Here is a 26,038-nt window from a genome sequence, read left to right as displayed (position 1 = left end):
TGTGCATTTGCATTGTTTATTGCTTTTTAGATAATAAGACCTTTCTTTTTCTCCTTTATGTTTGGGCTTCTGGTATTACTGAATGTACTTGTTTTCTAAATTGCACTGTTTGGAAGTTAAGCATTGTAAGAACTCTGCTAATTAGTCACTAGTGGTAACTTATCCATCACTGTTACCCTCGTAGCCTCCAAGAGTTGATGCAGCTTCTTTCCATCAGTGCCATGCTTGTGTGTGGCTTATTGTGCTCAAAATTCTGATTACTATATTTTACTAGCATTTAAAGTTTTGGGAATTTTACCGGGAAGTACAGCTACAACCAAACCTTGAATCTTATGAATTTTATAACTCATGATAGTGATAATAAATTGATTTATCTCTTCTTCTAGTGAGATAATACATAGAAGTCAAGTATTTAGCAAAGTAGTTGGCATCGATTAAACACTTGGTTAATTATTCCTTGTAAATAGTAAATAATATAAAGTATGTAAAGTGAAGGTATCTCTGATACTAGCCACTGTACTAATGTAAAATGAATATATTTCCTTACCTCTGGCTACTTGATTGATGGTATTTTATGAATGCATAGGGGAATAATGGTTGAAAAAGAAGATACTTTATAGATTTTATTTGATATTTCAGATTTTTATGGTGTCCATTTATATAAATCCCAATATTTAAAATACCTGGGCAATAACTAAGTAAATGTCCCAGATTTTTTCTTCTGGAGCTGGAAAACTCACTTGAAGCAATGTTTATTTAAAATGGATTTTTAAAATTGTTTTCTACCCTTCAGGTGATTTCAGAGAAACTAGAATAACTTCTTTTTTCAGTTGATAACTGAAAGGTTAGAGCAGCACTTCTCGACAGGGGGCAAATTTTCCCTTGGTTGAAACATTTTTAGTTCTTACGACTGCCTGGGTCGGGGGTAGGACACTGCTGGCATCTGATGGGTGGAGCCAATGTAAGGGACAGCCTCCCCCAACACAAAGTTATCCAGCCCAAAATATCAATTGCTGAGGTTGAGAATCTATGGCTTAGAGGCATAAAAGTTATACTTCACTGTTACAGTAATGTTATGAACCACTACAATTACAAAGATTTTGTGTTTTGTTTTCACAGTCATTTGTTAATTAAACTTACCTTTCCTTAAGGATCATTCCCTCCCCTCATCTGAGTTCTTTTATCTTAGGTTCATGATTTTTTAATTTTATTTTAATTTTTTCCTACACATGCCCTCAGAATTCTAAATTATTTGTCACATCCTTTTAAAAAAAGATGTATCCCGCCAATTAGAGGTGAAAATAGAACTCAGACACTTACAAAGCCTAAAAAAACTGCTTTAAAGACTTGTATCATCTCTGATTAAGCCAAGGAGACAGGAATACGGGTGTGGATTGTCATGCTTACACGCACATGTAGTGTGAGCAGCACAGCACTTGAGAGTATGCAGAGACTGATTTCATGTCATTTTTATAGGAAAGTGCCAACACGATGGAAAATTACACTATTAGCAATAGTTTTATCATCATTGTAGACAGCCTCCAAAATGTTTATTTTATATACAAAGCTTTATTTCTTATCAGAAGGTAGTCTAGACTGAGATTTATTTTTGTATGTGGTATGGACCTATTTTTTTTCAATGTTTCAGAGTCCCAGAATATTCTTTGCTAGCCATTTAGGTTTTTTACCAGTTTTAAGAGAACTATCTCAAATACTGATATATAGTAGGGGGCATTTGTGCTCTATTTTGCAGTGAGGATGTTTTAGGGAGTCCTTTGTACAATGTTGGCTTGTTTAGCTCACTCATGCTTTTCTTAATGAAACGTCCTCATGTTCCCACGTACTGTATGTTGTCAAATCTGAGATACCATAGATTATGGGATGCATCCCAAATTCAGAAATGTTAATTGTAATTTTAAAAACTTGTTTTTTTAGAATTAATGATATTCAGTAAACTATATTAGGCTAGCTTTTGTCCTATAAAAAGGCCCATTTGATCACTTTTCATAGGAGAAGTAGAAAACTTGTTCTCAGTTAATAGGAATAACATATAGAATTATCCCTGCAGGTATAGTACTATATATTTTTTTTCACGTAAATATTCTGTAGCAAAGAAGTTTACCAGCAACAGAAGGTCAGCTAGACGGGTAGATCAAGACCTTAATCCTTTGAGTACCATTTCTGCCTTGACACACCCAAGGCCTCATTGTGGTACACTGCCCTTAGTTTTCAGGGCTGGTGCCAAACTAACTAGAAATGAATCACTTGCCTAAAGGCTTACAGTGCTTTAAAGCTTAACTTGTAGAGAGAGATAATTTCATAGTAAAGTGGGGGAGTCATGAGTTGACCTATGTGGTATACTTGAGGGACAATTAAACTGGCATGATTTCTACAGATGTGCTATGGGGGCATTTAATGATGACTTTTCTGTGGCATAACAAGCAAAATGGGAGAGCTCGTCCCCTTACTGTTCTGCTATTGCTCCTAAGATGGTGATACAGCATTGTTTTGGTCCAGCTCCATCTATTCTGACAAAGTACTCTGTACTCAATTTATAAATTGAATGAGAACAAATGATACACCATTTTAGGAAAAGGGAAATTGAAACAGAATGCCACTCTAAAATAGAAGTGCCAATTAAAAACAAAACTAAAAAAAAACACAAATTTTGTACTGTTTGGATTTTCAGTTGCCCTTGATTCTGCTTTTTTTGGCAACCCCAGGTTGATGCTTTCAGATTGTTAATTTGGGGGAAGAGGATTGGTCACTTTTTTATTTTGTTTATGTCATTTGAGTGTTAATATATAGTTTTTCACTTGCAAATAGTAGACTAGGTAAAGACACCAATACCATTAACATTCTCTGATGTTGAAATTGATATTCAGAGGTATCCTGATGTAATGAGAAGCACTTTGACTTAGAAGAAAAAGCTCTTAGTACAAATTCTGGCTTTCCCTCTTAATAACTGGGTAATTTCATTGATATTATGTAACTACTTTTGCCTGTGTTCTCATCCTCTGTAAAATAGATATAACACTAAAAAGTTGTCGAAAGGGAGAAAACATGTAAATGTGTTTAAAGCTGTTCTTGGAAATACAGTGGAAACTCAATAAATGTTAGTTTCCTCTCTTGGTCAAGAAATAGCCTTTGTGAACCTCAGTTTTCTCAGGTGTTAAAAGAAGCTATTAACGCTAGCTTCATGCAAATGTCATCAGATTAACATTATTAGCATTATTTTAATCAAAACATATTTGTATTGTATTAAAACTATGAATGTACTTTGAAAATGCCTGTTACACTCCATAATATTTTTTTGAATGATAAAGTAGAAAATACTTCTGTGTTTTGAAATTAAAAGTGGGGTAAAAACTATTCCTTTGAAGGACTTAATCAAGTTTTATGGTAACACTTAGAAATTGTACATGTTTTCTAATTTATTTGGATCTCTTTTATTTGCTAGCCAACGACATATTAAAACAGCAAAGTGCCAAAAGAAAATGAATTCAGTATTACTTTGCCATTGTATTTGAAACAGTATGATCAAGAAGCCCTGTTGGGTGAGGAAGAGTTAAAGAAAGTCATGTATTTAGCCAGAGAAGACTAAGGGGAAAATGTTGTTTCTGTCTAACATTTTAAAGACTTTTGTATAAAAGTAGAATCAGACTGATTCTTGGTTTCTTCAGCAAACAAAACCTGGATCATATTCTTTGAGTCAGATTTTGGTGTAAGTTGAACTTAACAATTAGAACTGACCCAGAGTAGAATGGGAGCTAGTAAGTCTCCACTCCTGGAACTGTTCAAACAGACTAAGTAACCATCTTCTGGAGGTACTAGAGAAGTGAGTTCTTTACCACATGAAATTCAAGTGCTAGACTGCCTAAAGTCATAAAATATATATATCTGAATGAGATACCACCAAGGATCATGCAGACTAATAACCACTGCTGGTTTGTGAATCACCCACATCAGTACGGGATGAGTTGGTTATTTAAAGCATAAACTGCCCTCAGCCCCACCATGACCACTGAATCAGACTCTTTGATGGTGGGCTGGAGGACTCCATGATTCTTGCACCACTCAAACAGCACTTGGGAACCCCTGGTCTGGCCAAGCCCCTCATTATACAGGTGGGGTCTCTGAGATACAGACTAATTAAGGGGCTTCCCTGCAGTTCCACAGTGAGTTTACTGGTGAAACCTAGGCCCCTGATTACAGTTCAGTGCTCCTTCTACTCTTCTCTCCCACCTTCAGGTATTCTCTGATTACCTGAAATCAAATACCACTTTCATGGGGAATTTTCAAGTTTGCATTTGCAATTTTGTCCACAAATTAAATTTTGTTTATCTTGATTCTTTCTGATTTTGGAATGTTTTTCCTATCCCTTTCAATGTGTTCCCAGTAACTTTACCATGAAAGACCAAAGGAAAGTGCTTTTTTCTTTTCCAGAAGAACTACTTTTCAGAGCAGAAATAAAATAATTATTATCAGAATTTCCAACACTTTTTCAGATAAAGAAACTAAAGCCTGCAGAGGTAAATTGTAACCTAATTAGTGGCAATTATCTTCTCCAAAAGTTGAGTTTCCTGATCCCCAATTCGGTATTCTTTCCTCTAGTCCTCATTAAAGATTGGTGTGGGCTCAACAACCCACACCAATAAAAATAAAATATAATTTTATTTTAATATAGTCATTAACTGCAAGGTTTTCAAGTTAATACATCCTTCCCTTGCTGTTAAACCATGTATGTATCAAAATTGGGAACCAGTCTTGGAACCAGACTAAGCAAGCAAGTCCCAGTGATACCATCAGGTACATAGAATAGAAACTTTGTCAAGAAAGAGTTTTAAGATAGCATTGGTGCAGTATTTCCTGACTCTTTGGGGATTCATTCATTTATTCAACAAATATTTACTGAGTATCTGTCAGGTGCTAGGCCCTAATTTGGATCTGGGATACAGTAATTAACAAAACAGACAAAACCCCTTTTTTGGAGAACTTAACTCTAGTCAGGAAAGAGAGGGGGTTGGGGGATTTCAAACTGGTTTGCAGTTTTAGAAAATTGCACAGAGAAGGTCTCAGAGAAGGAGGTAGGGAAGTAAAGCATGTGGGTGTCTAGGGAAAGAATAGTCCAGGGATCAGCAAGTGAAAAGGCTCTGAAGCAGAGCATGCTGGGTGTGTTTGAGGCACAGAAAGAGTATCTATGGCTAAAGTAGAGTAAACGAGGGAAAGGAATAGGAAATTAGAACCTTGTAGGCCAACCTGAAGACTTTGGTTTTTACTTGGAGTGAAGTGGGAAGCACCTTGAGGGCTTCAAGCAGAAGAGTGAGTGAGTGACTTTTAGCACAGTCACTCTGACTGCTTTGTGGAGAACAGAACGAGGAGGGCAAAGGTGGGAAGCTGGGAGACTGGGTAAGAGGTTATAGGAATAACCCAGGTGAGAGACAATAGTAGCTTAGACCAATGTAGTAATAGTCAGATTCTGGGTATATTTTGAATTTTAAGGCCTTAGAATTCACTGATGGATCAGAACTATCTGATGGTGAAAGTAAGAGAGTTGGGGATGACTCCAGAGCTTTGGGCCTGAACAGACTAATATAATAAGAGTTACATCTTACTGGAATAGGGAAGATTGTGGACATGCATATTTGAAGAGAAAGGTCATGGATATAGTTTCTATTACATACCCAAGAATACATGTTGAATAAGCAATTTTATAAACAGGTCTGGAGTTCAGGAAAGAAATCCAGGCTGGAGAGAGGAAAGCTAGGGACCACGTGGTCCAGACCTTTGCTGGAACCATCTAAGAGATGTGACTTAAAGTAATTGGACTGTCGAATATGTATGGTCAGTGAAAACAGTCTCATTTACTTTGTAGATTACAGCTTGTTACTAATCTTTGTCAGTTGTATACTTTTCAGTAAAATGTCACAAAGTAACATCTACTGAATATGTGTATAATTCAAATTGAAATATAATTTAAATTCTATTTAACTTGTTAAATATTATCTTAAAACAAAATAAAAATATTGTTTAAAGTCTTAGAAGTATTTTGCTATATGGGCATAATTTTCATCATGGACTTTGCCTTAAATATATAGAAGTTTCTGACACAATTTCTAACATTTACCTAAGATCTGAATTATTTATCTTCTGTTCTGGCTTTTTTCATTCTATACTCCAGCCCCTAAAATCCTTGAAAGGATATTTTTTCATCTGTTAGCAGTTATATACCATGTATTGATACTGTTTTTCTGTTCCTTCCTTTTTTAAACACAGTAATAATATGTTAACTGAAAAAAAACAAAACATGAAACTTGTATAGTATATTAACCTTTAATTAGAAATATTCATAATAGTTGTAATTTATATAGAATAGTAATATATTACATTATATAGAATATAAATTATAATTAGTAATATAAATAGTAATATGTTAAAAGATGTTTCACTATCTTTTTACCATAGAAGATCACATATCTTTAACCATAAATATTTCCAAATATTTCCAAAAATATCTTTAAAGCTGGCATTCATATATGCAAAGGAGATTAAAAAGTTTACATTAAAATTATTCTATCAAGTGTTTTAATTAAAGCTGCATTTTAATCAAGTCAGCATAGTTATCCATCATCCAAAATGGGCATGTTTTTATACTAGTGTCCATGAATTCTTATAATGTAGATGGAGAGGAACAGCATATTATAAAAACCCACCTCAAATCCTGTGAGGAATATAAATCAATAACTCAGAGTTTATAGTATTGGTACTGTCAGGGATGAGTGGCCATTGATCAGCATGAGTTTTGTCGAAGAGGTAGTAAGTTTTGAACCAGGATTTGAAGCTATGTGAGGGAAATGGAGTGAAATAAACTCCAAATTAACTGCTTTTAATTGGTCATGTGTGTGCATATACATGTCTATGAGTATTTTTAATTTCTATGTATAAATCCTCACCCTAACCAAAAAGGATACACAGTGAGTACTCAAGGAGAATGTTCTGGGTATATGTATGTGTCAAAGTAAAAGGAAAGGACACAGCTTATTAGAGCCTCTGTTTCCTCATATTTGGTGGTAAAATGGAGATATTCTCCAGGGTTTTTATGATGATTAAGTGAGATAATGTTTGTGACATTATTATATAGTAGTACTGTGGAAGTACTACTGAAATGTTTGCTAGTATTAGTGTAGTCTACAGCTTTATGATAGGAAAGAAGAGATGAGATTTCATTGTAGATTCTGATAAATATTTTAAGAAATACTTTAAAAAGTATTGATATTCTGAATAAGGCTTCCAGTATCCTCAGTGTATCTCAGTTTTCAACTATTATCTATTTCACATGTTACAAAATCCAGGTTCCTAGTTGGAGCAAGAAATGGAATGTCAAAATCCAGATCTTTCTAGCTCCAAACCTCACCTATTGTTCTCTCTTCTCCCACTTCCAAAGTGGACATAATAATTCACAAAGGTACTATATCAGCTTGCTCAAGGATGTTTTTTCACCTAAGTGTTTCAAGGTTATTTAAATGTTTTACTTGATTTTTGTGAGGGGAGGTCCTAACAATTTAAATGATTCATGTGGCTTTTTGGTTTCTCCTTTTAAGAATTACGGCATTTCTGTGCAGGTGTTCCACACTGGGGGAAAAAAATTAAAACAACCCTCTTAGTATGGTTTAAAGGAGCTCATATTTTTGAGGTATAATTGTTTTTGTTTTTCCATAGCATATACTTTATTTCTTACCCTCTTTTAGCCTTTGTTCATATTCTAATTTTACTATTAAGTCAGCTACCATTTTCTGTTGTTTGCTGTTTTTTATTTGAAATTATTTTCATATAGCAAATCAAAGCCCTTTTAATTTGTAGAAGACACTTGTCAGATGTACAGTCTATCCATTTATTAACTTTTCTCTAGTTGATGCTGCCAGTCTCAGATGAGTGCCTTACTAAAACCATCAAGTTTTATGGTGCCCACTAGAAAGAAAGGGAAGAAAGGAAAATCATCTGTCAAAATTCATTTACTTAGTGACCCAAACCAATGTTTCTGAATAAAATTTTGGTTTCTCAACCAGTATCTTGGTGGTAGATGGACGAACATATAACAATTATAATAATACAATGCAAAAATATTTTTCTGTCTATCAAACCCAAAAAAAGCTTTTACAAAATAAAGGTAGCTAATAAACTTGATGAGACTAAATGATTGTCACTTCAGTGCCTTCTACTGTAAGCAGCCACTTTTTATGTTGTGTGTAGATGTGGATTTTCCTTTATAAGTTTATAATTTGAGACATTTATTAAAATAATAGATAAAAATTTCTAATTCCTCTTTGATAGAGCTGGAGTGGACCAGAGAAATTGCTTGCTTTAGATGAACTTATTGATAGTTGTGAACCAACACAAGTAAAACATATGATGCAAGTGATAGAACCCCAGTTTCAGCGAGACTTCATTTCCTTGCTCCCTAAAGAGGTAAGGATTATCAATTATATTCTTCATTAGTGCTATTTGAAAATATAAATCAACAGCTACCATCTTTAGACATTGTCATGCTAATTATGGTATTCAGTATTGTCAGTTTAACACTCTTAATTAGTATTAAAGGGGGCTGTAAATTATAAGGTGCTGTGACTTAATATAATTTTCAGATTAAATTATACTTACAGACTAAGTGTCTTCTTTCCATCACTGGAATAAGTCATATATGAGACTAAGCTATTGAGTTTCGTTAATTTGACTGTTTCTTTACCAAGATTTTTTCCTAGGTTATTTGAAGTCCAACCTTTAGTTGTCTTGGTATGTTCATTTATAGTAGTAGATTTTTTTTTAATTCTGATTTTATTAAAACAGCAATATTTTTTTTCTTATTTTGTTTTTTGTTTATCCTAAGTCCCTTCAAGATTAATAGTTTCATGATTCTATTGGATAGTAGTTCTCAGTGACTTACATTATGTAATTATTTTGAAGTATATGGAATTTCACATGTACGTCGTCTTCTATTAATCATTCCCCTTCCTGCCACATCACACACACACACATAATCACAGATTTCCCATACCAGTTACATTCTTATAGTATTTCTTTTAGAATTATTTATGCCCATTTGTTTTAATATCTTTATATAAAATAAAACATCTTTGATTTTTTATCATAGATTGATTATGATCACATGTGCATTCTTGACTATGTAAATGAGGCATAGTTTAGATGTAGTTCTTTTGTTGATGTTGTAGCCTTCATAGTTTCATTTTTGTCAGCAAACAGAAATAAGATAACATTAAATAATCAATGTTACCATGACTTATATTTTCACAAAATTTTTGTATATGCCACTAATAATAGATCAGCTAAGAAGACAATATAAAATACCATTTATGTTAATATAAATACAAATGCAAATGGTCCTGCAACTTCAAATTTGAAGAGAAAGGAAGTTGATTTTTTTTTTTTTTTTCAGATACCCATGCTAAATATCCTAAGGGCATTAAAGATAGTCCCAATACTAATTTCACAATGGATATTAATAAAATGGTTTCATCATAGTTAATGGATGAAATTAAGCATAACTACAGGAAAAAGCAAAGTGGAAAAAAATACCTTTTTCCTGAGATGTTGCTTCTTTGGAGTGATTTTTAAAATGACATTGTCCCAGAAAAAAAAATCTTTATTCTTGCTGGCTGATTCTAAAACTGAACCCTTTGGATAGATTTCGCTTATGAAAGTGGCATAAGCTCTCTCTCTTTGCTTCCAGAAGGGTGGTAATAATAGGAAGCACTTTTATAAGTATTTGACTGAAACTGAATTTATTCACCTTTGATATATTTTTCATAGTTTTCCTTGATATCCTTCCTATTTTAGAAGGTAGTACTTTTGTTAAAATGTAGACTTTTTCTCAGTCTAGTTTGTCCTCTTATGTCTAAAGATGGTGAGGTTTTTGTTTTGTTTCGTTTTTTCTTTATTTGGATTTCCATAGTAGCTTCGTAACACAAAAAAACGTGATTTGAAATCAGAAGAATATAAAAGTATTCTTAAGAATCTAAAAATTAAGCACAAATTATCCATAACCAGGGCAGTAAAGATTTTCTTGAATTAAGTGTTCCTTTGAAGATTGCCTGAGGGGAAGGAAGCTTTGCTAGACAGAATGAGTGAGCCTGACTTAGCATGGCACCTGTCCCCCCCCCTTTTTAATTTGCTTTTTATTGAAGTATAGTTGAATTACAGTGTTGTGTTAATTACTACTGTACAGCAAAGTGACTCAGTTATACATACATTCTTTTTCATATGCTTTTCCATTGTGGTTTATCAAAGGATATTGAATATAGTTTTAACTGCTAGAAAAAACATTTTCTTTTTTGAAAAATGCTTTATTTTATATGTAGAGAAATAATGGTATAGATCTAAGTCCTTAAGGAAACTAACATCTTACTAGAGACTAAGTACTATCATTATTTAAAACAGTATTACCTTCATGTCAGGAAATGGACTTGTAGTAATTTTCTCATAATTCCTTTCAACAGATCTCAAAGCTCTTTACCAACATTTACTTATTAATCTCAAAAACCTTGACAGAAATCTCACTAGTCTCACATGGGAGACTTGTGATAAAGAGCACTATCCTTATTTTGTAAGTAAATGCCAAGAAAAGCATAGTGGTATAGTAGATGATCTAGAACAAAACCTAAATTCTTAACATAGGATTGGCCAACATTTTCTTTGTTCTTTTCTTTTTCTTTCACTATTTCAATCCACTGAAATATAGCAATTCTAGGAAAGTATTAGCAACTTTTTAAATATAATATGGTGGTCTTTTATACCGGGTTGGCCAAAAAGTTTGTTCGGTTTTAAGTAAAATAAAAGACACGTTTTTTCATTTTCACCAAGAATTTTACTGAACAATGTATTCACTAACCGAATGAACTTTTTGGCCAACCCAATATAAGTTATAGTGAGAAACAAAAAACAGCAACTCTCATTGAAAGGACAAGTTTGGGCAAAGAAAAGATAATTATCTGAAATAAATTTTGGATTTAAGAGCTTTTCTTGTGTGGAAGTAGTCCTTAGGAAGAATTACTAATCTAGAGTTTACCTTTAATACAAATTAATAGAAAACTGCATTAGCTAGACCATTTGATTTGGCTCCAAGAAACCTGTAACCCCCTCTGTGGTATTGTAGAGATGTAGTCTGGGACAATGCCCACTCTCTGTCCCCTATAAGGAACCCTACATGACAAAACTTTGTTTCCTTTGAGGAACTGGTATAACTAATTGCTGTTTTCTTTTTGCTTGGCAGCCTAATTAAAAAACCATGTAAAATACTGTTGCCAGTACATTTGTGTTCTACTTTTTCTCTAGTTTAAACCTTTTCTATTTATATAGAAATAGTTCTATAATCTGGTTCTGATTTTCTTATTCATATTTTTCTATTTTGCTATGTATATTTTCTCTTTTTTAAAAAATTTTATTATTTGGCTGCATCAGGTCTTAGTTGTGGCATGCGGGATCTTCATTGCGGCATGCGGGCTTCTCTAGTTGTGGCACGTGGGCTTCTCTCTAGTTGTGATGTGCGGGCTCCAGAGTGCACGGGCTCAGTAGTTGGCGACGTGCGGGCTCTCTAGTGGCATGCGGGCTCTCTAGTGGCGTGCGGGCTCTAGAGTGCACGGGCTCAGTAGTTGCCGAGCGTGGGCTTAGTTGCCCCGCGGCATGTGGGATTTTAGTTCCCCCACCAGGGATCGAACCCTTGTCCCCTGCATTGGAAGGCAGATTCTCAACCACTGGACCACGAGGGAAGTCCCATGCTATGTGTATTTTCTATAATACCGGGATGTTTTGATGGCATGGACAAACATTTAATAAGCTGAAGTTTATGGTTGAGTTAGGGACTTTGCTGTTTTAAAGGAATGGGTGCCAATTACCTATGGAGTTAGCACTTCAAATTTCTTTAGCACCTGAGTGTTTCTTTACATTTCTTTTTAATGCATGCAGACACTGGACTAGATGATCTCTTAATCACCAGTAATGAAGGAAATGTTACCTGTTGATTTGGGGATAAATCTAACCTGCTCTGGATTTGTTTCTTAGCATTTAGGATCCGTTGAATGTTTCTATAAATTACCTGATTTCTGCTTCAGCTGGATAGCTAAAATAAGAGTAGGCTTTTTCATATGACCATTCTCAATATCTTGGGCATTAACTAGCATCTCTTTTCCACAAATATAACTTTGTGCCTGATAATTTCTATGTTAAATATCAATTTCACATAGAAGATTAATAGTATGGTGTTAGACTGACACTAAGCAAACTTGCCTAGGCTTTGATTGATTGATAATTTCAAAATTAATTGGTTTATGGGGTATCCATTTAAAAAATATATTGTTGAGTTATGTATGTATGTATATATTTGTATATGTGTATGTATGTATGAACACACATGCATATATAGATTGTTTAATATAGTTATGCCTTTTCATTTTAAATGACTCGGTTTCTGTATATAATACTGAATGGTCTTCTCTGATAGACCGAAAATAATTATTCCACAAAAAGTTTTTCACTGTCATTTGTCAATAGTAGTATTAAGTTGAATACTGACTGCTTGAAGTACTTTCTATATAGAATATACTCAATAAATATGTGATTAATGACAAACTCTGTATATATATTGATACAAAGTCATTGGGAAAACATAATTTATTTCATGTAATTCCTGTTTAGCATCAAAAAATAATTCAGATTGTGCTTTTACTCCCTATATGACCCTAGGTCCTTTAAATGATAGTTTGTTTTAATCTTTGTAACTTAGTTTATGTGAAAAGTACACTTTATTGCTCTGTTTAGATCATTCTGTCCTAATATCATAATTTAAATTTTTATGTGATTTGTGAGGCTAGTTGAATGAGCATAGTCGGAAGCTGTCGTTCTCCTTTTTCTTCTATTTCCTTTTCTCTTATTTATTTGAATTGACTTTACACGCTGGAAAAAAAATTGATGGTTTGCAACTATTGGAAACAAAATTTTTAAATCAGTGATATATCAAAGACTTAGCTCAAATATACAACTCTATCTGGCCCATCCAGAAAATCTCCATAAGCAATATAAAAGAATTAGAACCCAATTACTTTTATAGGTCTAGGGAGCAGTTTAATAATTGTTCCCTTTTGTCATTTACAGTAAAGGGTTAAATGTTTGAAAAGTTCATCACTGTGATATAAACAGTTTGATACGATAAAGAACTATTAATTATATCTAACTATCTGAAGGATTCTGAAATTATGCCACGCAGAGTATACAGGAATCTCATTTCTTAAGTGAAAGTATATTGTAGTGAGGACAGAAGAAGACAAAATTTAAACACCTAATAAAGTAAAAAATATATAAATAAATAGTAGAATTCTTGAGATGAGGTTCACAGAGCAAAGGCAAGAGAAGAGGCAGAGAGGTTTAATACGTGTTCCCTGAAGAGGTGAGGAGTTAGTGGGTGAAGTTCATAAAAACCAACAGGGTGTTTTTAAATCTGGGATGTATTTGTTAAAATTGAATATTAGAAGGTACTGCCTTTCATAATTTTAGAAATTAGAATGTAAAATTATATTACATTTCTCTATAAGTACTTTATACTATAGGGAATAATTAACTTATTTTTTATAGTTAAAAAGAGACACATGGTATACTATGCTTTTTCTTTTCATAGCTGGCACTTTATGTGCTTTCATTCCTGGAACCCAAAGACCTGCTACAAGCGGCTCAGACGTGTCGCTACTGGAGAATTTTGGCTGAAGACAACCTTCTCTGGAGAGAGAAATGTAAAGAAGAGGGTAAGGTTCAAAATCACAGAGAGAAAATATTTGTAGTTCGAAAAAGCAAAGTGATTCTGAAAAATAATAATAAGTTTTATGTGCACATAGAATAAAGTGGTGGATAAATAAAAACAGAGAACTTTGGCAGCCTATCAAAGAATCAAGACTGCGTCTTCATTTACATTCACCTACTTATATAAAATCCACAGGTTATTCCACATGTTCAAATGTGCCAAATCTTGCCACTAACCCCTTTAGTGAGCACTGTAACTAATAGTGAATATATCTCATTTGCTTCCCAGTCTCCAGTAGAATTAATAAACAATGAGAAAGTCAGGATGAGGACAATTTAAAGAGAACCCCCAAATTAAAATAACAATTAAATACTCACATATCTGTAGTCTATTCATTTCTTCCACAAATATTTCTTGAGCACCTCTTATTTGCTAGATATTCTTAAATCCTGGGGATGATGTAGTAAAGTCCCATTTTCTTCCCACCATGGAGCCTGTGTTCTGAGACCTGTTTAAAAAAAAAAAAAAAAAATCCCCTTTCCTAGTAATGGAGTAGGTATCATCCATATTAAGAAAGGACATTTTTTCTTTTCAGCAGGCATCTAGAAAAATATTACTTTTGAAAAAAATTATGCAAAAATATTATTTGCCTTTGACAAGCAAAATTTTTAAGAAAGAATCATAGAGTGTAAGACAGATGCGCTATAGGTTCTCTTTAGTAAAGCTGAGAGGTAAAGAAAGATCCAGGATACTTGGTTTCTAATCCTGCCTCTGCCCTGTCTGTGGCTTGGACTACTCAGTGAAACCTTCTCTTCTCAGATATATATAAAGTGGGATTAATTATCCCTGCCTTACCTTCTCATAGAATCATTATTTTAATGACTTTTTTTTAATTGTGATAATTTATACATAAAATAGAATTTATCACTTTCACCATTTTTAAGTGTATAGTTCAGCGGCATTAAGTACGCTGACTTTGCTGTGGAACCATCACCACCATCCATCTCCAGAAGTTTATCATCTTCCCCAGCTGCAACTCCATACCCATTTAACAGTAACTCCCTATTCCTCTTCCCTGCAGCACTGGCAACCACCATTTTGTTTTCTGTCTCTATAAATTTGACGACTCTAGGGACCTCATATAAGTGGAATCATACGGTATTTGTCTTTTTGTGGCTGTCTTATTTCACTTAGCATAATGTCTTCAAGGTTCATCCAAATGTATCAGAATTCCCTCCTTTTTTAAGACTAAACATTCCATTGTATGTATATACCATACTTTTTTCTCCATTTATCCATCAATGGACACTTGGGTTGCTTCCACCTCTTGGCTGTTATAAATAATGCTGCTACGAACATGGATGTACAAATACCTGTTCAAGTCCCTGCTTTCAGTTCTTTTGGGTGTATGTTCAGAAGTGGAATTGCTGGATCATATGTTAATTTTATGGTTAATTTATTTTGAGTAACCGCCATACTGTTTTCCATAGCAGCTACATTATTTTATAGTCCCACAAGCATTGCACAAGGGTTCCAATTTCTCCACATCCTCACCGACATTTCATAGAATTATTCTGAGAGAAATGAAATAGTCAATAGAAAACATGCCATACAGATTGCAAATTTACATTAGTGTCTCGTAATAACAGTGTTAGAAATTAGTGTTCTGCGTTTCAATGGTTTTCAGCATAGGAGAAAATGAGATGCATTATAAAATGTGTAATTTGTATTATTGGTGAAGGCAATTATACTCTAAATTTTCTAAACCTTAGGTATTGATGAACCATTGCACATCAAGAGAAGAAAAGTAATAAAACCAGGTTTCATACACAGTCCATGGAAAAGTGCATACATCAGGCAGCACAGAATTGATACTAACTGGAGGCGAGGAGAACTCAAGTCTCCTAAGGTAACTGAACTCTTGCATGATGTAACAGAAACCATTAATCAGTGTTAGTACGTAGTGTACTCTTCCATATCTGACAAGCAGTATAACTTGACAACCCACGTCCTATAGAAAGAAAACAATATATTTTAAAATAACTGAAAATGTAACTGACATTATTCCTCTTTGCTAATATCTCTAGTCTGACAACTAATTGTACTTGAATAAAAGATGAATTGACTTACGTGTTGTTCTGTCTATTGCACGTAAATGAAAATTTCTGAATATCCTGTTGAATTTTGTGTCATATACATACTACCTAAGAATTTGCTCCCTCTCTGACTAAACATGATTTTTTGAGGAGTGCCCATGTTTGGGGGGGTTTTTTGATGGCTTTTGTGTGTTTTAATTTTATAAATTTAAGCATAATTCTGATTTTCTGCCTTATAACATTTCAATTATAAAAAGAATGGCAAAAATACTTGAAATCCTTAACTATATTTTTTTCAACTGGAAAAAAAGCAATTTGGGGAGACATTTTGTATTAAAACGTATACATTATGGCAGGCTTTTTTGTTTAAGTTGAAAAAGTTGATGATTATTGTCTTTCTACTTAGTAGGCACCTTTGTTTTTGTGTGTCAAAATTGCACAACTTAAGTGCATATTCTTTTGGTTTGAGCGGATAAAATAGATGATTATAAAATATGTTTGTGTTTGAACCATATTTATGAGGTCTTGACTGAGTAAAATTTTAATAGTTGATGTCTCAAGTATAAATAATAGAATATGGAAACAATAAAATGTTTAATACTTAATTCATCTGCCAGGAAGGATGCTTCATATTTTATACAAATTTTTACTCTGGAAATAGACTATGGATTACTGTTGCTATTTATGGCCTCATTTTTCTTTTCACCAGTATTTTAAAAAACATAATGTAGTAACGTACTTCTGATCTGTACATCTATGTTATAGGTGCTGAAAGGACATGATGATCATGTGATCACATGCTTACAGTTTTGTGGTAACCGAATAGTTAGTGGTTCTGATGACAACACTTTAAAAGTTTGGTCAGCAGTCACAGGCAAAGTAAGTGTACTTCTCTCTACACTTCGTAAAGTCACCATTTGGTACATACCTTTACAAGGATCAACCAGTGAAAGGAAAACAAGGATTCATTTCTGAGTCTAGCTTATTTTGATAGCAAATATCAGAGCTTCTAATTCAGCTTTTTTCTTGGCATGAAAATGATGTTTCTCATGATAGGGATGTCATTAGTTTCTTCTTCATTTAAATAGTTTGTCTATCTTTGTGACTTAGCTATTTTAAGATTTTACAGATGTGCTTTTTTTTGGCTTAATTTTTCCCACTTTTATTAACCATCAAAGTTATATCTCCTTCCTTTTTAATCTTTTTCAAAAATATGACTGAGGGATATATTTTTTCCTTGTAAACTTTGTTGATAACCTACCTATAGTTTAAAAGTTAAATAAATCATGTTAATTTTGATTTATCTCAAACCATGTAAGATAGAAGTTAAGCAGGCTAGTTATTTTAATAGGAGTTTGAAGGAAACAAAGCAGTCCAGGCAGTCAGTTTCACTTCATACAATATTATACTTTAATGGTTCTCTACTGAATACTTATTTTTATCTGTCCAATGGAAAATATTTTCTTGAATTAAGTAATTGACCACCTAAAAAAGAATAGAAGAAAGTGTGTGGGGAGGGGGAGATCTGTCTTTTAAAATGTCTTATAACATGTTGATTCTTGGGCAAGAATCTTCTAAATATTCCAAGTCAGATGTAGAAGTTGTTTTAAAACTGCTTCGTATTTCCGTAGTGTAATATTAGTTTTGGATTTATTTCAGGGTTGTAGTGTCTGTCTTTACTTGTCTAGAAGTACCTTGCCTAGAAGTACCAGAGCTCCTGCCTTGGGGCAGATTCAGATGAAATGTGGAATGTGGCCACACCCAACTCCGTTGGCATTCTTTCATTGACTCCATTCCCATGGAAGAAACCAAGCTGCAATTTTAGTATTATTTTATCAAAGAGGCCAGGCCGGAGTTGTCATACGTTAGTGAGAAAGGTTTAACTGTCTACATACTTGTTCCTCGACTGTGTGTGTGTGTATAATATGCAGTGCTGCTGAATAAACAAAGAAATACACAGTGATGGGGTCATGTTATATTGATGTGAAAAATTATTTTCTAATATGCCAAACATTCCAACTGAGTAAATAACTTTACTTCAGATTTTAATGAACTACTGAAATGTTATTTACATTGTTTTTCTTTCTACCCAAAAGTAATCATCTTAAGTGTTTTTGCAGTGTCTGAGGACATTAGTGGGACACACAGGTGGAGTATGGTCATCACAGATGAGAGACAATATCATTATTAGTGGATCTACAGATCGGACTCTCAAAGTGTGGAATGCGGAGACGGGAGAATGTATACACACCTTATATGGGCATACTTCCACTGTACGTTGTATGCATCTCCATGAAAAAAGGTAGGGGAAACCCTGTAGGGGTTGGGAATTCTTCCTCTGTTACTTGTGAACTTGGGGCCTTTTGTATAGAGTTCAGTTGTACAGTACTTACTATGTCTAACAGAGAGATATTGATAATATGCTCCTAAATTAGACTTTCATCATTCAACTTCAGATACTTCTCTGCTAGGAAAGCAGTAGTGTATTGCCTTAAAATTGGGCAGTAGGGTATTGCCTTTAAATTTCCGTCCTCATTTAATGTGTTGTTGGCTTCCACCTTGAAACTCTGTTCTCTGATCTTGACTAACACCTTACTTTATTGTTCTAAATCTTCGATGACTCATCATCTTCAAAAAAAATTTGGGAGGGGGCATATATTTCCAGTAGTGGGACAAATTCAGTAATTCAGGCTTCAAGTCTCTGAGTCTTTTTAATTACCCACCACTTTCCCCCACTCCATCATATCCCCTGTGTCTGGGCAAAAGCTGAGGCCTGTGCGTTTTAACTTACTCTCTCATTACCTATCACCTGAACTACTGACAGAGCTTTCAAACTTGGTCACCTTTTACACAGCTGGCAGAGAACCTCCTCTAATTACGGTAGTACCACTGCCCTTTGGGAGCCTACTGTTGCCTACCGAATTAAGGAAGAAACCCTCAATCCAGTTTTCAAAATAGTTTAAGCCAAACCAGACTGCTTGCCTTTTTCTTCTCAGCATCTTTCCTGTTGCTTTTATCTCCTCCTACAGAGCCCTCCTATTAAAGTCCTTTCTATCTTCCATCGGCGTGTCTTCACAGTACCCCTGTTAAACAGGTGTGATTTCTACCTCCTTTGTCAGAAAAGGTCTCTCTGAAGGGTCCTTGCAGTGAATCCACTCCAGTTTTTACCGTTAATTCATTCTGTCCATGGCATCTTCTTTATCAAGAACCATTACATTTAGCAGATTTCACTTTAGATTTGTAATATGTGCAGAAAAGTACCTTCTCACTTGTAATTTGAATCTACTTTGAACAGTGTGCTCTACTATTAAAATTGGGGGGGATTGGTATCAAGAGACCTTGCATTTCAGTTTCCATTATGTTCTGACTTAAATCTCTCAATGCTTCCATTTTCTACTATTCCAAAGGTGGAAACTCTGGCCTGTCTTAATCTCTTAGGAATGACATTAAAGACATCTGAGTTTTCAACTCTCCTTTGTAATCCAAAGGTGATTGCCGTATTTGTATCACTCAGGTCTTCGGAAGAGAATAATGTTGGGTCAGATTTTTAAGGGATTTCTGTTGCCCCTACATGTATATGTTCTAAAAATCTGTATGGCTTAATGCCCCGGTAGCCTACGGAATCTTTTTAAATATAAGCATAAGCAACCTTTGTTTGAGGACATGTTTAGAACTGGTTAATTTAACCAGAGTATATGGTGTAAAGCACATATGTTTAGCTGTTTAAATTCCAGATTTTGATTTGTTTTGTTGAAAAACCTTTATTGAATTTTTTCCCTAGTCACAAAGGGACTTTGTGCTCCTAATTAAAATTGGGGGAAATGACAGAAAGAATAAAGAAAAAAATTTAAGTTTTTCAAAATACTACCACCCATTAGCATTTTACACATATTGCCCACACTAACATTTTATTTCTAAAATCAAGATCTTATTGTATGTGTTTAGAGCTGGCTGCTTCCGCTGCTGCTTCTTTATCTTCTTTGACTTCGTCTTCCTCTTCTTCCTCTTTGTCATTTCTAATTACAGTACAGTAGTCTTCAAACTGTTCCACAGGACCCCAAGGTGCTCCTGGGTCCCTCATAGGTGGAGGAATCAAACAGGCAGAATTCTAGGCTTTCCGACTTCCCATCCCAATCAGAGTAACTCAACTTTTGCATGTTTATATATCAAGGTTTTACATAGTATGTATTTATTTTGAAAACAGGTATTCCTGCTTAAGAAAAGGAAAAAAAGTTTTAATAACCACAGACTTTTTATGTATCATGTTTTCTCACAATATCAAAATTCTAATACATTCTTTTTTCTGTTTTCCCCCGTACAGAGTTGTTAGTGGTTCTCGAGATGCCACCCTTAGGGTTTGGGATATTGAGACAGGCCAGTGTTTACATGTTTTGATGGGTCATGTAGCAGCGGTCCGCTGTGTTCAATATGATGGCAGAAGGGTTGTGAGTGGAGCGTATGACTTTATGGTGAAGGTGTGGGACCCAGAGACGGAGACCTGTCTGCACACATTGCAGGGGCACACCAACAGGGTCTACTCGTTACAGGTAAGAAATCTATCTCTCCTGCTCTTGAGATGCTCTATTGATGAGTCATAAGGTTGTCTTACTCATAATCACTGCCAGATTGCTGATCGAAGACAGTCCAAAAAAAGATGAATCAAATTATTCTGCTGTTTACATATACTTTATTTATTTATTGGCTGCATTGGGTCTTCGTTGCTGTGCGCGTGTTTTCTCTAGTTGCAGCGAGCAGGGGCTACTCTTCGTTGCGGTGCGCGGGCTTCTCTTGTTGCGGAGCATGGGCTCTAGGCACAGGCTTCAGTAGTTGTGGCTCGCGGGCTCTAGAGTGCAGGCTCAGTAGTTGTGGCTCGCGGGCTCTAGAGTGCAGGCTCAGTAGTTGTGGCACATGGGCTTAGTTGCTCTGTGGCACGTGGGATCTTCCCAGACCCGGGCGCGAACCCATGTCCCCTGCACTGGCAGGTGGATTCATAACCACTGTGCCACCAGGGAAGTCCCTACATATACTTTAAAATTGGCATGAAGAAAGCATAAATTTTGAAATTATTTAAATGATTTGTTTCAATTATTCTATGATTCATTTCCCTCCAAAATACAAATATTTGTCTTGGAACCTGAGACTTCGGGGCCTTAAATTTTGCTGTGTTAATTAATGGGTAGATAGTCTCATAGGAGAATAACCTGGATTTTAATAAATTCCTTAGAGGATTAATTTGGCCAAAGGCTGCCCCTTTGCCTTGATAGCTGGAAGTTGATGGACCATGTAATTGTGATTCCGTCCCCAAAGTGGAAGTGGAACTTTCTGCACAAAGCTGCTCTGCCGTCACAGGGCTGCTGGTTTGTAGTCATGAAGAAGTAAATTTGACTTAAACTGATTTTTGGTTTGTTTTCATTTGAACCTGATATCCTAGAATAGATTGCCATATTTTGACATAAATATCTAGATTAATAGCAAGTTTAGAAAATAGATCTTGTTTCGTTTCGTGAAAGACAACATTTTCAATTCAAAAATACAGTTGACCCTTGAACAACTTAGGAGTCAGGGGCACCAACCACCACCCCCCACCCCCAACTCCAGTCAAAAATCCTTGAATAACTTTACAGTTGGCCCTCAGTATCTGCAGTTCCACATCCAAGAATTCAACCAACCTGGGATTGTGTAGTAGGTATTTAGCAAAAGAAATTCGAGTATAGGTGTGGACCCTCCCAGTTCAAACCCATGTTGTTCAAGGGTCAGCTGTATTTCCTATTACTTACATAGCTTGTTTACCAGTTACTGCCCATTAGTAATCAGCAAATTAGTATGTAGTCCCAGGGCTCACAGTTCTGTCGTTGGGGTATTTGTATCTTAACTGATGGAATACTGTCTATGTCATGAAATATTGACGTATAATAAAGATGTCTGTTAACTTAGAAAAGGTTATGAATTTGGAGGAGAGGGAATTGGCTGCAATTGTTTGTATGTTTTGTGATATGTTCGAACCTTAATGAATATAATAATCTTATTTAAATAAGCCATTAGATTGAGAAAAGAGGTGGTAACATTATTATAGATCTGGGAATTGGTAGATATTTGTTGACTTTGGGTATAGCTGGGAAGCTGGAGAAGAGATGCTGTGTATAGTTTGCTTTTGTTCTCAAAATGCCACCACTTCTAATTCCAGATATAATTATCTGTTGGCACATTTCCTAAATAGCATTAGGTTCTTGTAAATGAAATTTTTATTTTACATACAATTTTTAATGGAACTTACTTTTAAGTATCATGAAAGCTATCTCCAGCCCTTTTCATGCTATAGGTGTTGATAAGCACACCCTTTATTCATAAACCACGTCAGTAGTTTCAGTTTCCTATTGGGAAGTAAAACTCAAATGGCAATCCATATTGAATCATTCATGATATGTAGCTAGTAAGTGTGGCCAGATGATCTGAAAATAATATTTTCATTTTAGGTGGTTTTTTGAAAATTGTTCCTGCATCTAGTTGGAAGCCACTGGCCATAAAAAACTAGCATTTCTGGTAGAAGCTTCTGAGAACATGCCCTGTAGAGTTGCTTGATTGCATACACTTTGTCCTAGTACCTCATTTTGTTCCTGGCATTACCCGTGTCTCATGCTTTACTCCCGTCCCCTTTTAGGATTAAGGTCAATAAATAATATCAAGAATATGTACACTTCCAGTCTAATAAACTGTGTCTGTTGTAGTTTGATGGCATCCATGTGGTGAGTGGATCTCTTGATACATCAATCCGAGTTTGGGATGTGGAGACAGGGAATTGCATTCACACGCTGACAGGACACCAGTCGTTAACAAGCGGCATGGAACTCAAAGACAACATTCTTGTCTCTGGGAATGCAGATTCTACAGTTAAAATCTGGGATATCAAAACAGGACAGTGTTTACAAACATTGCAAGGTAAATATTGGCTACCCACCTTTAGCTGTGTTCCTTAAAAATGAGATTGTTGGTCAAAAGAGAAATATGGAGCTTTTGTGTCACAGAAAGAATTAACCTCATACAAAATGAAAACTTATTTTGGATAAGTTTATGAGCCTTTCCACTCTGACTTGAGTAGGATGGGAAGGATTCACAGTGCCCACTGAACTAGAGGAAGAAACATGTGGAAGCCACTAATACTAAATGAGGCACAGCAGTGTTAACTCCTTATATCATGATTAACTTCTTTTTATTAGTCATAGCCCTTAGAAAGTGTTTTTTTCATTGAGGCCATCTGGTGGGCTATACTGCAGCTTTTTTACTCATTGATTTTGCCTCTTCTTCAGAGTTTTGGAATAGTGTCCATTCAGCCTTTGCCTTTGACTGGTTAGTTCAGAGTGGTAGGGTAATAGATTGTCCATGAGCAGAATACGTGATGCTGGTCTATCTACATCACCACCGAGAGAAGTGCTCATTCATGCAACCGGGACACAAAATGTATGCCTGGTAGCTAACCACGCTTCCTGGAACACAGAACCCTCAGAGATTAACGTTTCAGTTACAAATAGCTACCAGATTTTCTTACATCCCTGCCGATCCTAAAATACTCAGAACACAGTTTCTAAATGTGCAGCGTTTTAAATATTTCATTTATTGTGTGTTCCAATGTAGATTCCACAAATTACAGTATAACTGACCCTTAGTCATGATTTCTAACCAGTAACGAAATTCCTTTGGTTTTGCCTAGGTCCCAACAAGCACCAGAGTGCTGTGACCTGTTTACAGTTCAACAAGAACTTTGTAATTACCAGCTCAGATGATGGAACTGTAAAACTATGGGACTTGAAAACGGGTGAATTTATTCGCAACCTAGTCACATTGGAGAGTGGGGGGAGTGGGGGAGTCGTGTGGCGGATCAGAGCCTCAAACACAAAGCTGGTGTGTGCAGTCGGGAGTCGCAACGGGACGGAGGAAACCAAGCTGCTGGTGCTGGACTTTGATGTGGACATGAAGTGAGGAGCAGGAAAGGTGGCATCGTCCCAACATGTAGACGACATACTCCCTGCCCTTCCCCCTGCAAAAGAAAAAAAAAGAAAAAAAGAAAAAAGAAAAGAAAAAGAAAAAAAATCCCTTGTTCTCAGTGGTGCAGGATGTTGGCTTGGGGCAACAGAGCGAAAAGACCTACAGACTCAGAAGGAAAAGAGGAAGCGATGACAAACCGCAACTGACAAGAGAGGCGCCTGCCGGCTCGTCCCGGAAAAAGCTTCACTTTGGACTGAGGGCAGCTTTGCAAAACGAGACTTTCGAAATCAAACCAGGTGCAATTATTTCTTTATTTTCTTCTCCAGTGGTCGCTGGGCAGCGTTACTGCAGAGACGTCGTTACAGATTCTGCTAGCCTGTTCTTTTACCACTGAGACCTAGAAAGAAGCTGCAGTAACATCCACACAGTACCGGTGGACTTTCTCACCAGAGAGCATCTGCAACAAAAAGTCATTTTTCTGGAGCGGAAAAGCTAAAAAGGAAAAAAATTACTGTGAATTGTTTTTGTACAGTTATCATGAAAAGCTTTTTTTTTTTTTTTTTTTTTTTTTTTTGCCAACCATTGCCAATGTCAATCAATCACAGTATTAGCCTCTGTTAATCTATTCCTGTCGCTTCCACATACACCCTGCAATGCCTGTGTTGCTCAAAGGTGGCAAGTTGTCCTGGGTTCTGTGAGTCCCGAGATGGATTTAATTCTTGATGCTGGTGCTAGAAGTAGGTCTTCAAATATGGGATTGTGTCCCACCCCTGTACTGTACTCCCAGTGGCCAAACTTATTTATGCTGCTAAATGAAAGAAAGAAAAAAAAAAAAGCAAATTATTTTTTTTTATTTTTTTTCTGCTGTGACGTTTTAGTCCCAGACTGAATTCCAAATTTGCTCTAGTTTGGTTACGGAAAAAAAAAAGACTTTTTGCCACTGAAACTTGAACCATCTGTGCCTCTAAGAGGCTGAGAATGGGAGAGTTTCAGAAAATAAAGAGTGAAGTTTGCCTGCAAGTAAAGAATTGAGAGTGTGTGCAAAGCTTATTTTCTTTTATCTGGGCAAAAATTAAAACACATTCCTTGGAACAGAGCTGTTGCCGCCTGTTCTGCGGAGAAACTTTTCTTTTTGAGGGCTGTGGTGAATGGATGAACATACATAATAAAACTGACAAAATATTTTAAAAATATATAAAACACAAAATTAAAATAAAGTTGCTGGTCAGTCTTAGTGTTTTACAGTATTTGGGAAAACAACTGTTACAGTTTTATTGCTCTGAGTAACTGACAAAGCAGAAACTATCCAGTTTTTGTAGTAAAGGCGTCACATGCAAACAAGCAAAATGAATGAAAAAGTCAAATGGTTTGCCTCATTCTCCAAGAGCCACAACTCAAGCTGAACTGTGAAAGTGGTTTAACACTGTATCCTAGGTGATCTTTTTTTCCTCCTCCTGTTTATTTTTTTTGTTTGTTTTATTTATAGTCTGATTTAAAACAATCAGATTCAAGTTGGTTAATTTTAGTTATGTAACAACCTGACATGATGGAGGAAAACAACCTTTAAAGGGATTGTGTCTATGGTTTGATTCACTTAGAAATTTTATTTTCTTATAACTTAAGTGCAATAAAATGTGTTTTTTCATGTTAGTATGCCTGTTTCTTCCACTGAGGTAATAACACTTCATTATCAATATTTAGGGTTTGTCTCTGATATTTTAATCTTCGCATCCCCTGTAGTGCGGCATAGAAATTGATGCTTCCAGGCCTATTGTCCACAGCCAGAGTAAGAACAGTGGGCCGCAAGATGCAAATTGTATCTATTTAGACAGTGCAGGAGGATGTGGCACTGTGCTCATCTCTATTACACTGGGGTATATATGTGTGAAATCTGGTCCCTCAAAGAGCCACCAGACTTTTATGGTAGTTACAACTAGAATTCATATAGGAAGTTCATTTTTAAAATGTGACCACATGTCGACTACTTACCAGGAACTTTCTATGCATTCTCTCTGAAGCTCCCACCATCCTGAGAAGTAGACACCATTCTCTCCACTTTAAAGATGAGGGCAGGACTGCGGCTCACACGGGTTAGGTGTTTGTCAGGAGTCAGGTACCTGGCCAAGCACCAGGATTCACACTCATGCCCTTTAAGGAGAAA

General features: G+C 35.5%; 1 protein-coding gene across 6 annotated transcripts in view; it reads left to right on the top strand.

The window, feature by feature from the left end:
* Nucleotides 1–25,527, top strand: part of FBXW7 (F-box and WD repeat domain containing 7) — a 205,389-nt gene extending 179,862 nt beyond the window's left edge. For 5 of the 6 annotated variants that reach the window (XM_007189414.3, XM_057546651.1, XM_057546652.1 and 2 more), the window contains 8 exons: nt 8,332–8,466; nt 13,682–13,805; nt 15,574–15,710; nt 16,663–16,776; nt 18,018–18,199; nt 20,219–20,444; nt 22,623–22,833; nt 23,603–25,527. In XM_007189414.3, the coding sequence (XP_007189476.1) occupies nt 8,332–8,466; nt 13,682–13,805; nt 15,574–15,710; nt 16,663–16,776; nt 18,018–18,199; nt 20,219–20,444; nt 22,623–22,833; nt 23,603–23,871 (1,398 nt within the window). In that variant the 3' untranslated portion in view covers nt 23,872–25,527. The remainder of the gene's footprint in view (nt 1–8,331; nt 8,467–13,681; nt 13,806–15,573; nt 15,711–16,662; nt 16,777–18,017; nt 18,200–20,218; nt 20,445–22,622; nt 22,834–23,602) is intronic. The other variant, XM_057546653.1, reaches the window with a different exon arrangement.
* Nucleotides 25,528–26,038: the final 511 nt, after the last annotated feature.

Source organism: Balaenoptera acutorostrata, chromosome 5, assembly GCF_949987535.1.
Source record: "Balaenoptera acutorostrata chromosome 5, mBalAcu1.1, whole genome shotgun sequence".
NCBI lineage: Eukaryota > Metazoa > Chordata > Mammalia > Artiodactyla > Balaenopteridae > Balaenoptera > Balaenoptera acutorostrata.
Note: the sequence above shows the minus strand (reverse complement) of the source record. Positions and strands in the feature narration are given on the sequence as shown.